At 47.3% G+C, this 14131-nt stretch overlaps 1 protein-coding gene across 1 annotated transcript in view; it reads right to left on the reverse strand.

Moving 5' to 3' along the window:
• cibar1 (CBY1 interacting BAR domain containing 1) overlaps positions 1-14131 on the reverse strand; it is a 65066-nt gene that overhangs the window by 28359 nt on the left and 22576 nt on the right. Inside the window, exons 5-6 of the mRNA XM_067979347.1 lie at positions 4862-4867; positions 3633-3737 (exon numbers count right to left, since the gene is read on the reverse strand). Coding sequence (XP_067835448.1) covers positions 3633-3737; positions 4862-4867 — 111 coding nt within the window. The remainder of the gene's footprint in view (positions 1-3632; positions 3738-4861; positions 4868-14131) is intronic.

Here is a 14131-nt window from a genome sequence, read left to right on the forward strand (position 1 = left end):
TGTCCTTTCCATTCAGCCAAATCACCTCTTAGTTCTGTAAAATTTGCCTTCCCCCAATTTAAAACGTTTAACTCTGTCCTTTTCCATAATAATGCTAAAACTAACTGAATTGTGGTCACTATCCCCAATATGGTCACCCACTGTCACTTCACCCACTTGCCCATCTTCATTTCCCAGGACTAAATCTAGAATTGCATCCCCTCTTGTTGGGCTTGTCACGTACTGGCTAAAAAAGTTCTCCTCGACACCGATCAAGAATTTTGCGTCCTCTCTGCCCCTCTCACTGTTTGAATCCCAGTTGATGTTAGGGTGGTTGAAGTCCCCTACTATTATTGCCCTCTTATTTTTGCACTCAGAAATTTGCGTACATATTTGTTCTTCTATCTTCCTTTCGCTATTCAGGGGTCCATAGTACATTCCTAGTAGTGTGACTGCCCCTTTTTTATTTCTTAGCTCAACCCATATGGCCTCGATTGATGATCCATTTAGCATATCATCCCTTCTCACAACTGTAATTGATTCTTTAACCAATAATGATAGCCCCCCTCCTTTTTTTTTAAAATCACCCACTCTATCCTACCTGAAAACTCTATATCCAGGGATATTGAGCTGCCAATTATCCCCCTCTTTAAGCCAGGTTTCTGTTATAGCAATGAAATCATGCTACCATGTGTCTATCTGTGCCCTTAGCTCATTTGCTTTGTTTGTAATACTCCTTGCATTGAAGTATATACCCTTTAACCCCATCAAATTCCTTTGCTGAACACTGTGACCTTTGCTTCTTTTGCCTTTGAATCGCTAACTACATCACTAACTGCTTTTCTACTTCCCATTTCCTGGTCTGAATTTGTGCTATCTGTACCTGTCCTTTGGTTCCCATCCCCCTGCCATACTAGTTTAAACCCTCCCCAACAGAACTAGCAATTGCCCCTGCAAGGATATTGGTCCCGGTTCTGCTTGGGTGCAACCTGTCCAGCTTGTACAGGTCCTGCCTTTCCCAATGCCTCAGGAATTTAAACCCCTCCCTCCTACACCATCTCTCAAGCCACGCATTCATCTGGTTTTTCTCCTATTTCTGCTCTCGCTAGCACATGGCACTGGGAGTAATCCTGAGATTACTACCTTAGAGGTCCTGCTTTTTAATTTATTTCCTACCTCTCTATATTCTGCTTGCAGGACCTCATCCCTTTTTTTTAAAACCGATGTCGTTGGTACCGATATGGAGCACGACCTCTGGCTGTTTACCCTCCCCCTTCAGAATGTCCTGCAGCCACTCCATGACATCCTTGACCCTAGCACCAGGGAGGCAACATACCATCCTGGAGTCATGTCTGCGGCCGCAGAAACGCTTATCTGTTCCCCTTACGATGGAATCCCCTATCACTATTGCTCTCCATTCTTTTTCCTCCTCTTCTGTGCAGCTGAGTCACTCGTGGTGCCACAGTCTTGGCTCTTTCTGCATTCCCCTGATAAGCCATCTCCCCCAACAATATCCAAAGCGGAATATCTGTTTGAGAGGGAGATGGCCCCGGGGGACTCCTGCTCTGCCTGCATAATCTTTACCTGCAGTGTGACCACTTCACTGAACGTGCTATCCATGATAATCTCAGCATCGCGGATGCTCCACAGTGAATCCACCCGCAGCTCCAGCTCCGAAATGCGGTTAGCCAGTAGCTACAGTTGGACGCACTTCCTGCACGCATGGTCGCCAGGGACACCAGTAGTGTCCATGACTTCCCACATAGTGCAGGAGGAGCATATCACGGGTGCGAGCTCTGCTGCCATGGCTTGCCTTAGATTAAGCTCGTTAGTTACTCCCTTTAAGGAGTTTACTCCTTTAAATTACTCTTAATTTAGAGAATGTTAACTACACTAGGGACATTGATTCACTAAAAAAATGCTATTTGCTATTGAAGGGTTTTCAAAATTCCCACATTTTTCATATCAACGACGAGGATATGACTTTTGGACTTTTATGGCAGAGGACCCAACTGCTGGGTTAAACATGGAACCCTGCAGACAGGAGGTTAGGCCCATGAGGGCCTGGGACTTGACATGCCCGGGCTTGTTGGGTGCAGTGTGGATTGTTGCCTGAAACCAGACAACGAGAGGAGACAGAATACGTATTCTTCCCTTTAAAACAATCAACCCAGAGAACGACTTCATCTTATACAAAACTAAAGCCCATCAAAACCTTGCATAAATAATCACTAATAGTTACGAAGGCAGGAAGGCAACAATGGAGCAATTATGCAAGCCCATCAAGACTTCACATATACAATGGCTTTCAGTTCAAGACTAGTTAAGGGGGCAGGAAGGCAACGATAAACATTATGCAAGCCCATTAAAAACGAGACAACCGCCCCAAAACCAGTTAAGGTGAAAAACTATAATCACCTGAAGAAGCCCACCTAAATCAGACAAAGAACTAACCTTGATTTGGCGCTCAGATAAGAAATTCAAAAAACAGTATAACTGGGCCACCAGTTACGAAGGGGGCAGGTTTTAAGCAGTTTTAAGCAGAGTTTAAGCAGGGAGATATAGCTGAGCCAAGCGGAGGAAGGAGATCCGGAGGTTCGTAGGCAACATCACAGCGAGGGGCACGGTGTGGCAGGCTCAACCGAAGACAACAAGGCCGCAACCGCAGCCCTACACGAAGATCGACCGCCCACAACCGTGCATTACCGCATCAGCGGACTCCACCCAACTGAAGAACCTTCGCAGATTCCACAGACCAGGACCATGTGGGGACGGCAGGCCCCAAAGGACACAAAAAGCGTACCCCAAAACTGCAACTGGCTTACTTGGCTGGATTTTGAACTGTCAAGGAACCCTGGTTGGTGAGCATGATCCCTGACCTCTCCTAGTTCAATTTAGTTAGGTTTTGGGGGTGGGACAAGGGTAAGGGGATTAGGAGCGTGATTTTCCCTCGTTATGCTGTGTGTTCCCCATTCTTAACTAAGTGTACTTTTGTAGGTCTGTATAATCTCAGTGTAATCCTAATGTTATAAGTTCATTTGTGACTTCAATAAACCCAGTTTTTCTTGCACCAAAACCAGTTGTCTGCTGTACTTTTTGACACAACCCCCAAATAAGTCCAAGGTCTAGAACCAAGGGAGTGGGAGTGATTCGAACCGCTCAGAAGTCAGAGGTGAAGCTGACACACACCACCACCCCCTACACTATAAGACCTACAGACCTTGCCTTTCTTTTTACTTTAGTTACTGCACTGTAGAATAGCAGAAATACTCACCTGAACCTACTTACCAATAAGCTGCCTCCCCTGCGCCACATCACTTTTTCACTGGTGATGTCATCTCTGGAACTCCGCTGCTGGTCTCAGTGAGGGTCTCAGTGTAGGCCTCTCCACTGCCTCGTCGCTGCTCTGGTGCTCCTCCCAGGTCCGCTCCCCACCGGTTCTGGAAGCCTCCTCGCTGCTTTTAAACTTGGCGCTGCTCTGGTGCTCCTCCCAGGTCCACTCCCCGCCGGATCAGTGATCAGTCAGGATATGAGATTCTTAAAGGAGACATTGCCCCAGGATTTCCCCTTTAGGATAATGACCTAAATCTTTATTGTTTGTGCAGGATGAACAAATGAGGAAGAAATATTTTTATATACTACAATCAGTTTACCTTAATATCCTTAATTTTTTCATCTTCAAAATCATCAATGGTTTCTTCCAGCTGTCGCGAAATTCGAGTGGCATCCATTGTGACCCTCTGTAATTCAGACTCGGCCTGTCGGAAGAGTAAATCATAAACTGAAATATTTTAGTAAATCAATGACTTGTTCTGCATGATTTGCATTCAATCTGAATAGATTCTAAAATGGAAGTAAGTTAATAATTACCCTTGAACACTTTGGCAGCAGACTTACAATTTAAATTTAAAACAAATGTACCCAGATAGCATTACAATTTGAGTGCTAGATCTTTTGGAAGTGATATGAAGATGTATTTTTTTTAAAAAGTAAACTCTTAAATAGTGCAGGAAACCAATGCCATTTAAATCTTTCCACATAGGTGCCAAAACAGCAGTCTAATCCTCAAATATTTATTGCCATCATGTAAAACTAATCTTAGATAATGGGCAACACAAAACAAGATCTTTTATAGATACGGCACTTCAGTGAATGAGGATTTTGATATGATTGCCTTATTTACAGATTTAACAAAGCATGAGCCCCAATTCTGGAGTAAACAGAATTTGACCTACTCCACTGGATGTCTGATTCTATTTATTTCATCTAGCTCACATCACAGTAAAAACATGCACGGGAAGGAGATGAGTACAAAGTCTGTTTTTGTAATTGAGGAAGTTTAATGCTTGATTTACACAGTAATTTCTGTCCTTTCCAATTTGTAAAATTATCCAAAGAATGAAATAGCAGTACTATAGAATAGAACTTTTTTTCTGTTTATACCCAGTATAAATTAGATGCAGGGTAAAGCTTCCTCTAAACAGTTATAACAATGCCTTGATCCAAATGTAGTTAAGACCTAACATCACACTAGCTGTATTCGACACCAGACATTTTTATGACCCCCTGGAAAGAAATTTCTGGAGTTATGTGCTGCAATATGATGGACTGAGACCAATCAAGCATGGCACTTAGAACTCTAACACCTCGTATTTTCAGTGATCAAACCTTGGACCTGCAGGTGAAAGGACAGTGCTCTAACCCACTGTGCTGTTCGATTCCTCATTTCTTTACAAAATGTATTTCATCCTTCATGTGTGTTCACATTCATATTTGGCGGTGACCGCATAATGTTGTAATTTCATAAATTTCAAGAGGCTATAATGTTTCTGCATTACAGTTAAAATTCTGCAGGAATTGTAGTTGATATTCAGTCACAAACCTGTGTCTGTTTGATTGTCAAGGAACTAATTTTTCCTCAGTTCTTATTAACAGTATTTCAAGACATCAATGCTAGAATTCTCTTCTTTGGGGCAGAGTTCCAGTTGAGCGGGACATCCGCCCCCCCACACCCCGATCTGCCTCATCCCAACCCACTTTCCTGGGTCGAGGTAATTTCAAATGCATGGTGCACTTCCAGCGGGATTCCTGCTGCCAAGAGGAAACTTGCCAGTGCAAGAGCACAAAATTCTGACAGTGCTGCAGCAAGGATGCCATTGCAATATCAGAAAAGGTGGCAAGGGTCCTAGAAGGGGCAGAAGTGCCCTAAAGATTGCATCAAGACTCCCACTGAAGGCCTTGGCCTAGACCAAGGCGGTCAGCAGGTAGCACCAGGCCCAATTTGGAGGGAGGAGGCGGCTGCTACAAGGCCCTGGTATCATTTTGGTGAATCCGTGCTGCACCCCCTCCAAGGCAAATATATCCTTCCTGAGGTGCGGTACAGAGAACTGAACGCAGTACTCCAGATACGGTTTAACAAGAGCTTTATACAACTGTAGCTTAACTTCCACCCCTAACATTCCATTGGCCTTTTTAATTAGTTTGAACTCCATCTGCCACACTTTTTCCCACTCACTTAATCTATCAATGTCCTTTGCAACTTTCTGCTCCCATCTACACTACTTACTGTGCCACCCAACTTAGTGTTGTCAGCAAACTTAGATAAACGACTCGCTATTCCTTCATCTAAGTCATTGATAAATATAGTGAAAAGCTGAGGCCCCAGGACAGATTCCTGGGGGACACCACTAGTCACATCCTGCCAATTGGAGTACATACCCATTATCCCTACTCTGTCTCCTACCTCCAAACCAATTCCTTACCGATATCACAGGTTGTCTACAATGAGGCTGTGACATGAAGCTATGCAGCACACACCAAAAAAAATCACTGGCAGAAAGAATTGAGTGCTAATTTTCAATCGGCCTGCATCTATTCTGCAGCAGCACAACTGGTATGAGTGCCCAAAAATCTAGGCCCATATTTAGAAATGGCTAACAGACACCGGATTGCCTACAAGAACCAGAAAACGTGCTTTCATCTTGGATTTACTTAGGAATACAGATTTGATAAGCTAATTGTTATATACAAATGCTAGCAGTTATGGTCATTAAACATCATCATAGTATCAGTACATATAGACCTGCAGACTTAATTGTGGTTTGTGATTGTTAAGTGTGAAAGGTTAGTGCCACTAGTATGAAAAAGACAATGTAAGGAAATGTAGGGTCATATCTGTTATGCTTATTGTTTTGTACCTCAACGGACAAGAAATTTGATATTTAAGTTTGAATGATTTAAAAGGAAAAAAAATGTAAAAGAACCTTAATGTGGTTATTAGAGATATCGGGTTTTTTTGCACCTGCGATCGGGTGCGTGGGGGGGGGGGGGGGGGGGCGGGGGGGAGCTGCGAAAATCGGGGATTCCCGGGGCGGGTCCGGAGCCCGGCTCCAACCTGCCCCATTTCCGGGTCCCCAGTGACGCGCTCACATGCGCGCACAGCCCCCGCATGTGGGACTGCCGGCGGGGTGCCACTTAAAGTACTTGAACAGGTACTTCAGGTTGTTTCCCGTACTGGGGGAAACACTCCCGGTTCAAACGGACGTGTTGCAGCCACCAGCCTGTGGCAGCTGCAAAGGTCCATTTGACAGGGGGGGGGGGCGGGGAAGACCCTCACCCATTGCAGGAGGCCACTGTCACTTTGGACAAAGTTTGGCCTCCACCACCCTCCTCCTAACAATTAAATGCATAAACTTGCACACTTACCCCGGTGTCCAGACACGTTTACCTACCTTGCGGACCCCCTCAAACTTCTGGATGTGGGCCGCCTTAGCTGCAGTCATGACCTCCTCAGAGGGCGAACAGCATCACCTGCCTCGCCGTCCACCTCTGACACGTGGAGCCCCACAACACAGTACTGTGACACATCCACCTGCATGGCAGGAGGGAGGGCAACCGCAGAGAGAGATGCGTCGCAGAGGGCACTACCCTCGCAATAAGGTCCACAGACCGAGGCTCAGCTTCCTAGACCTCTCTGAGCAGCAGTGCACAAGGAGGCTCAGAGTCACTCGACATGTAGTCATGGACATCTGCAGCCTCCTTCATGCCGAGCTGCTGCCGGCTGGCCCGAGTACCATCTTCTTACCTGTCGCTGTCAAAGTCACCACTGCCCTCAACAACTTCTCCTCCGCATCCTTCCAGGGTGCCAAGGGGACATTGCTGGCGTCTCTCAGTCGTCTGCACAAAAAAGCCCTGCAAATACAACTACATCCACTCTGCAGTGACACAATGGGTGGCATCAAGTGTGCGTGTTCATGGTGAACCCCATGAAAGGGACCTATTCCACAAGTCAGTCAAGAATGGGCAAGACGTGGCAGTAGTGGTGATAATAATAATATTTATTGTGCATGTAAAACAAAACAAATGAAAAACATGACAAATGAAAAACATGACAAATGAAAAACATGACAAATTGTCAGACACCCTTGTGCATTCCCTTTGTGCTCACAAAACCTTCGCCTTACGTTTACGGGAACCCCTACGTGGCGCTACCCCTGTGGCTTCAGCAGAGGTAGTGGCAGGTTGCTCTTTTCCATGCCCTGACCGATGAGATGCTTTGGGCCGACGCCCTCTGGGTGTGGGTGCCCGTGAGGGCCCCTCCAAAGACTGCTCCACCTGCACCTGTGCAGGGGCAGACTCGGCCACCTGGAGAGGGGGCAGCATTGCGGATACTGGTGGAGAGGGGGACAACGGGTGAGACGTGGGAGCGCTTTGAGTGGCGTCCCCACTTCCATGTCCCCTTTCACCATCATCCCTCTCGTGGCCCAGGCCCACATCACTCCTTCCACCCTGCTGGACAGCAGTTTGGAGGACTTGTGTGAGGCCTTCGAATGCCACCTGTAAAGTATCTGTCAGCCTGTTCAAGGTGGCAGAATGTTGCCCACCCTGAATCCAAACGGCCGTTGTCAGGGCCTGAATGGACTCATTGTTGAGCTGTGCTTGACGCTCGAGGGAGGCTAGCCTTTCCCCCACTGCAGACATTCCCGCACCTACCGTGACACTATCTCAGAGATGCCTTCACATCCCTGCGACACTATCTCGGAGATACCCTCCTGTACCTGTGCCACCATTCCCCTCGTGCAGGAGTTGGACTCCTCCATCCTCTGCGCGATTGTGGAGAGCGCGCGTGGCACCTGTTCCAGCACCTCGGCAATGTGCTGCTGCCCCTCGATGACTCTCCTATTCATGGCTGGCCCCCAGGGTTCAGCATCTGGGTCCAGCTGAGCAGAGCCTGGAGAAGAGTGCTCCCACCGACGCGGACTCTCCACGGCTGCCCCGCCACCAGGGTCTGCTCGTGCTCACACGTGCGTGGTGACATGTGCAAGCCCAACTAAGTGAGGACGGACACCCACCGAGGTGTATGTATCTGCGCTGGTGGATGCATGGCTCAGATGTGACAATGGACCCTCAGAGACCGGCAGGTCCTCTGAGGAATCGCCCTCCACGCTCACAGAGCTCGCAGGTGGCCCTGCAAGAGAACAGAAAGCAATATTAGGCATGTGAACAGATGTTGAGGTGCTGCAGATGCCAAGTGATGCTAAGATCATGAGTGCTGAGTGTTAGCTTTCTGTCACCGGCCGTTTGTGCAATCCCAGCCTCGGCATCCGCCACGGACAGGCACTCCAGCGTGCGGCTGATGTCCAACGCCTGATGCTCAGCGTCCGTTAGGACCACCTGGTGTGGCGGGCCCCCTTCGGTCCGTGCCCTCTCCCGGGCATTCTGGCATCTCTTCTCCTATCAAGGCAAAACAGAGGCGTGATTGAGTGATGGTTGCATGGTGAGCCGCTGCGTGCATTGGTGTGGGTGGGGTTGAGCATGAGGGAGATGCATGGGAGGGTGCGTGTGCAACATAGCCATGATATTGTATGAGGATTGGGTTGCGTGGTAGTGTGCGAATGGGGACAGGGGCAGTGAGTACGTGCAGGCAAGGTGAGGATGATAGTTGAGTGGATGTGAGGAGTGATGCGAGAGCGTTGTGGTGGCAGTGCAGAAGGGGTTGTGTGGTGGTGGAGGTGATGTGGAAGACGGAGTGTGGGAGAATGCGTAAGTATACTCGCATTGCCTAATCTGGTTAGATCATTAAATCTCTTCCGGCATTGGACCCAGGTTCGTGCCACATTGCCGCTGCTGCTGACCTCCTCGGCCACCTCCAGCCATGCCTTCTTTGTGGTGGAGGGAGGGCACTTCCTCCCCTCCTCCTCCTCACCCCATCCAGTAGCAGCTGGAGTGAAGAGTCTGAAAATCTTGGGGCAGCCTTCCCTCTGGCGTACTCCATGGTGTAGCATTGGTTGTTTGCTGCAGGAGGAGCATTGGTGGACTGCCCCTTTAAATAGAGCTCCTCCAGCTGACCGACCTTACTGCACATGCGCAGTCCACCCGCCGCACAGCTTACCAGCGGGAAATCCGGAAGCAAAGGTAAGTGGCTCCAATTATCCTGTAATCGCGTGCGGAGCGCACTGATTTCACCAGGCGCGTGGGCGACCCCCCGCTGCCCTGCTAATATCGAGCCCATCATCTATGAATCCACTTGGGGGAGCCGTGTGACAGAAGGGCTAACCAAATAAGCAATGGGTTACTGAGAAGAAAAATAAGTTTGACTTTCAGTTTGTTCTATGATCTTTTGAGTTTTGACGGAAAAGATTATGTTGGATCACCCAACGTTTTCTAAAGACTACAGGAGTAACTTGAAGATAAAAATTAACTTCTTGCAATATATTATTCAAACGAATAATGTATGACATTGTAGTTTTTGCTTCATTGGTTTGGTTTAAACTGAAAACGAATAATCACTAATTACTTTTAAATTGCACAATTTTAGCCTTGCATTTTATATTTCCATGATTCACAGGAGACAGAAGGCATAATGCAAGCCTATGTATGGTCCAATACAGAACTTAACACAATTGGGTTAATTGTTATACAGGCAGCCAAGAGTATATCTGCAAGATTAGATCTTGAAGAATTATACATCTTGATTGTGGAAGACATTGAAAGAAACCTACATTGTAAAGGCCTGAATTGTAACACAATATCAAGCTGCAGGTAGATGACAAAGCACACCTGCAGTCTGATCAGCTGACTCAATTAAAGAAGGAGTGATTACAAATATATTTGTATTTGGTAGGATCAATAAACAATGCCTGGTTGAGGAATATAGCTCCTTCATCTGCCATAAACTGTTGTGGCATGGTCTATTATTTTTTTCTTATTCACAAAGGATTTGAAATTAAGGGAAGTAAATAACTTTTGATTATAACTGTTACTCTGTCCACTAAAGTGTAATCAGTCCACCCACTAAAAGATTGGAGAGGTGCATATCAAATCATAGAAAGGTTACAGCACGGAAGGGGGCCATTCTGGATTGCTCTTGCATAGAGCTGCCCTATCCTCATAGCCCTGCAGATTTTTTCCTTTCGAGTATTTATCCAGTTCCCTCTTGAAGGCCATGATTGAATCTGCCTCCACCACCCACTCTGGCAGTGCATTCCAGATCATAACCACTCACTTTGTAAAAAAGCTTTTCCTCATGTCACCTTTTGATCTTTTGCAAATCACCTGAAAACAATGTCTTCTGGTTCTTGACCCTTCGGCCAATGGGAACAGTTTCTCTCCATCTACTCTGTCTAGACCTTTCATGATTTTGAATACCTCTATCAAATCTCCTCTCAACCTTCTCTGCTCCAAGAACAACTCCTCCAGCTTCTCCAGTCTATCCACGTAACTAAAGTCCCTCATCTCTGGAATCATTCTAGTAAATCTCTTCTGCACCCTCGCTAAGCCTATTATGTGGTACTTTATCAAATATCTTCCCTAAAGTGCGGTGCCCAGAACTGGACACAATACTCCAGCTGTGGCCGAACCAGTGTTTTATAAAGGTTCATCATGACTTCCTTGTTTTTGTACTCGATGCCTCTATTTATAAAGCCCAGGATCCCGTATGTTTTTTTTAAACCGCTTTCTCAACCTGTCCTGCCACCTTCAAAGATTTGTGCACAAATGTTCCTGCATCCCCTTTAGAATTGTACCTTTTAGTTTATGTTGCCTCTCCTCATTTTTCCTGCCAAAATGTATCACTTTGCACTTCTCTGCGTTAAATTTCTTCTGCCATGTGTCCACCCATTCCACCGGCCTGACTGTGTCCTCTTGAAGTCTTTTACTATCCTCCACACTTTACTACACTTCCAGGTTTTGTGTCATTTGCTAATTTTGAAATTGTGCCCTGTATACCCAAGTCCAGGTTATTAATATATATCAAAAAAAGCAGTGGTCCTAGTACCGACCCCTGGGGAACACCACAGTATACCTTCCTCCAGTCCAAAAAACCGTTCACCAGTACTTAGCCAAATTTGTATCCATGCTGCCACTATCCCTTTTATTCCATGGGCTTCAGTTTTGTTGACAAGCCTATTATGTGGTACTTTATCAAACACCTTTTGAAAGTCCATATACACATCAAACCTCTCTGTTACCTCATCAAAAAACTATCAGGTTAGTTAAACACGATTTGACTTTAACTTTGGCTTTCCTTTATTAATCCACGCTGGTCCAAGTGACTATTAATTTTGATCCAGATTATTGTTTCTAAAAGCTTCCCCACCACTGAGGTTGAACTAACTGGCCTATAGTTGCTGGGTTTATCCTTACACCCTTTTTGAACATGGGTATAATATTTGCAGTTCTCCAGCCTCTAGCATCACCTCCATATCTAAGGAGGATTGGAAGATTCTGGCCAGCACCTCTGCAACTTCCACCATTACTTCCCTCAGCAACCTAGGATGCATCCCATCCGGACCGGGTGACTTGTCTACTTTAAGTACAGCCAGCCTTTCTAGTACCTCTTCTTTGTCAATTTTTAGCCCATCCAGCATCTCAACTACCTCCTCTTTTACTGACTTTGGCAGCATTTTCTTCCTTGGTAAACACAGATGCAAAGTACTCATTTAGTACCTCGGCCATCCCCTTTGCCTCCATGTGTAGATCTCCTTTTTGGTCCCTAATCGGCCCCACCCCTCCTCTTACTACCCGTTTATTATTTATATGCCTACAGAAGATTTTTGGATTCCCTTTTAGGTTAGTCGCCAGTCTATTCTCTTATTTCCTTTTTCACTCTGTTCTGTACTTTCTATATTCAACCTGGTTCTCACTTGTATAGAGTTCCAATCACAAGTAAGTCTATTGTTACTTCCACCTCGTAACATTGCCCGTCTCCGCCCCTCATCCATGCCGAAACCCTTATCCATGCTTTTGTTACCTCTAGATTCAACTATTCCAATACTCTCCTCTCTGGCCTCCCACTTTGTACCCTCTGTAAACTTGAGCTTATCCAATACTCTGCTGCCCGTATCCTAACTTGCACCAAGTCCCGTTCACTCATCACCCCTGTGCTCGCCGACCTACATTGGCTCCCAGACCGGCATCACCTCGATTTAAAAATTCTTGTTTTCAAATCCATCCACGGCCTCACCCCTCCCTATCTCTGTAATCTCCTCCAACCCTACAACCCTCAGATCTCTGCGCTCCTCCAATTCTGGCATCATGCACAGCCCCGATTTTCTTCACTCCACCACTGGTGGCCGTGCCTTCAGGTGCCGAGGCCCTAAGCTCTGGAATTCCCTCCATAAACCTCTCTGCCTCTCTCACCTCCTTTAAGACGCTCCTTAAAACCAACCGCATATCTTCTTACATGCCTTGGGACGTTTTACTGCATTAAAGGCGCAAGTTGCTGTTGTTACACCCGAGAGTTGCACAACCAGATATTGGGCATCATGGGGCATTCTTAAACACAAGAGGCATGAGAACTGCTTACAGGACTGACCAACACCTCTGAACCAGATAGAATAACTAAGAAAGATCCAAAATATGTAAGGCCCCCTCCTTCCAACATTCCTTATCCTGCTCTGCCTTCCCTCCCTCAGCTTCTAACCCCTCTCTACCCTCCTCCTCTAGCATTTTCTACTCTCCATGCACTGCAGTCCTCATTTAGAATTTGATGTTGAACAGACCATTGGTAAATCTGAGAGTCAGGGTCCAACCTTACTCCAGAGTGAAGTGGAGTGGGACTCCCTGTCAAATAACACCGTAGTTTGATACCACAAGGAGTGTAAATCCAATATGGCGTCAAACCTGGTTTACAAAGTGCTCGGAGGGTCCATTGAATTCCTGGACATTTTTAAACTTGGAAATTTTTTAAACCTACACAATGCCTATTTAAATGTTTAAAGAGCAGGGATTATGCCCTCCCTGCTCTCCAAACATTTAAATTTCTAACTGTTGGGAGAAAACTCTGTGCATGTGTGTATCCAGACACATAGGGCTCGATTTTAGGGTCGGGTTTCCGGCGGGTTACCAGCGGGGTGGCCCCGAAAATCCCGATCTCCGGTCACGTGACCGGATCGCGACGAAATCCCGGCCACTTCCGGGTACCGCGCTGACGTGCGGGGCTGCGCGCGCAAGCCCCGCTGGTGGGAATCCCGCAGGCAATTAAAGCCAGCGAGGTTCCACTTGAGAGTACTTAACTTGCTCGTTGTGGTCAGTTAATGAGCTGAAGCAGCTGTCAAAAGAGGAAGTGTGGGATTTTAGGTTCAAGGCAGTGAGTTTCCCACACTGGGGGAAACAGACTCCCTCCAACCAGGCGTGTTGCAGCCAGCAGCCTGTGGCAGGTGCCAAGGTGCGCTCCACGGGGGAGAGCCCTCACCCACGCAGGAGGCCACCGCGTCACATAGGGCAACCCCTGCCCTCCACCACCCCCCGCCAAGCCAGAGGACAGACCGACACGAAACCGCAGCCCCAGTCCGAGGAACCACACACCTACCCTGCACAACCCCTCAGACCAACACCTGCCAGTTGGGTGGTGTGTGGACACCCTCGGAGGACGAAGAGCATGACCAGCACCAGCAGCCTCGCAGTCCACGCCGTCCGCCGCAGAGACGTGGATCCCCCCAACACGGTGTTGTTGCACGCCCACCTGCACAGCAGGAGGGAGGGCTACCGCAGAGAGAGACGCGTCGCAGAGGGCACTACCCTCGCCACAGGGTCCACAGACCGAGGCGCAGCTCCCCGGACCTCTCCGAGCAACAGTGCACAGGGAGGCGCAGATTCGCTCGACATGTAGTCGTGGAGATCTGCAGCCTCTTTCATGCCGAGCTGCTCCTGG

Source organism: Heptranchias perlo, chromosome 3 (assembly GCF_035084215.1).
Source record: "Heptranchias perlo isolate sHepPer1 chromosome 3, sHepPer1.hap1, whole genome shotgun sequence".
Classification (NCBI taxonomy): domain Eukaryota; kingdom Metazoa; phylum Chordata; class Chondrichthyes; order Hexanchiformes; family Hexanchidae; genus Heptranchias; species Heptranchias perlo.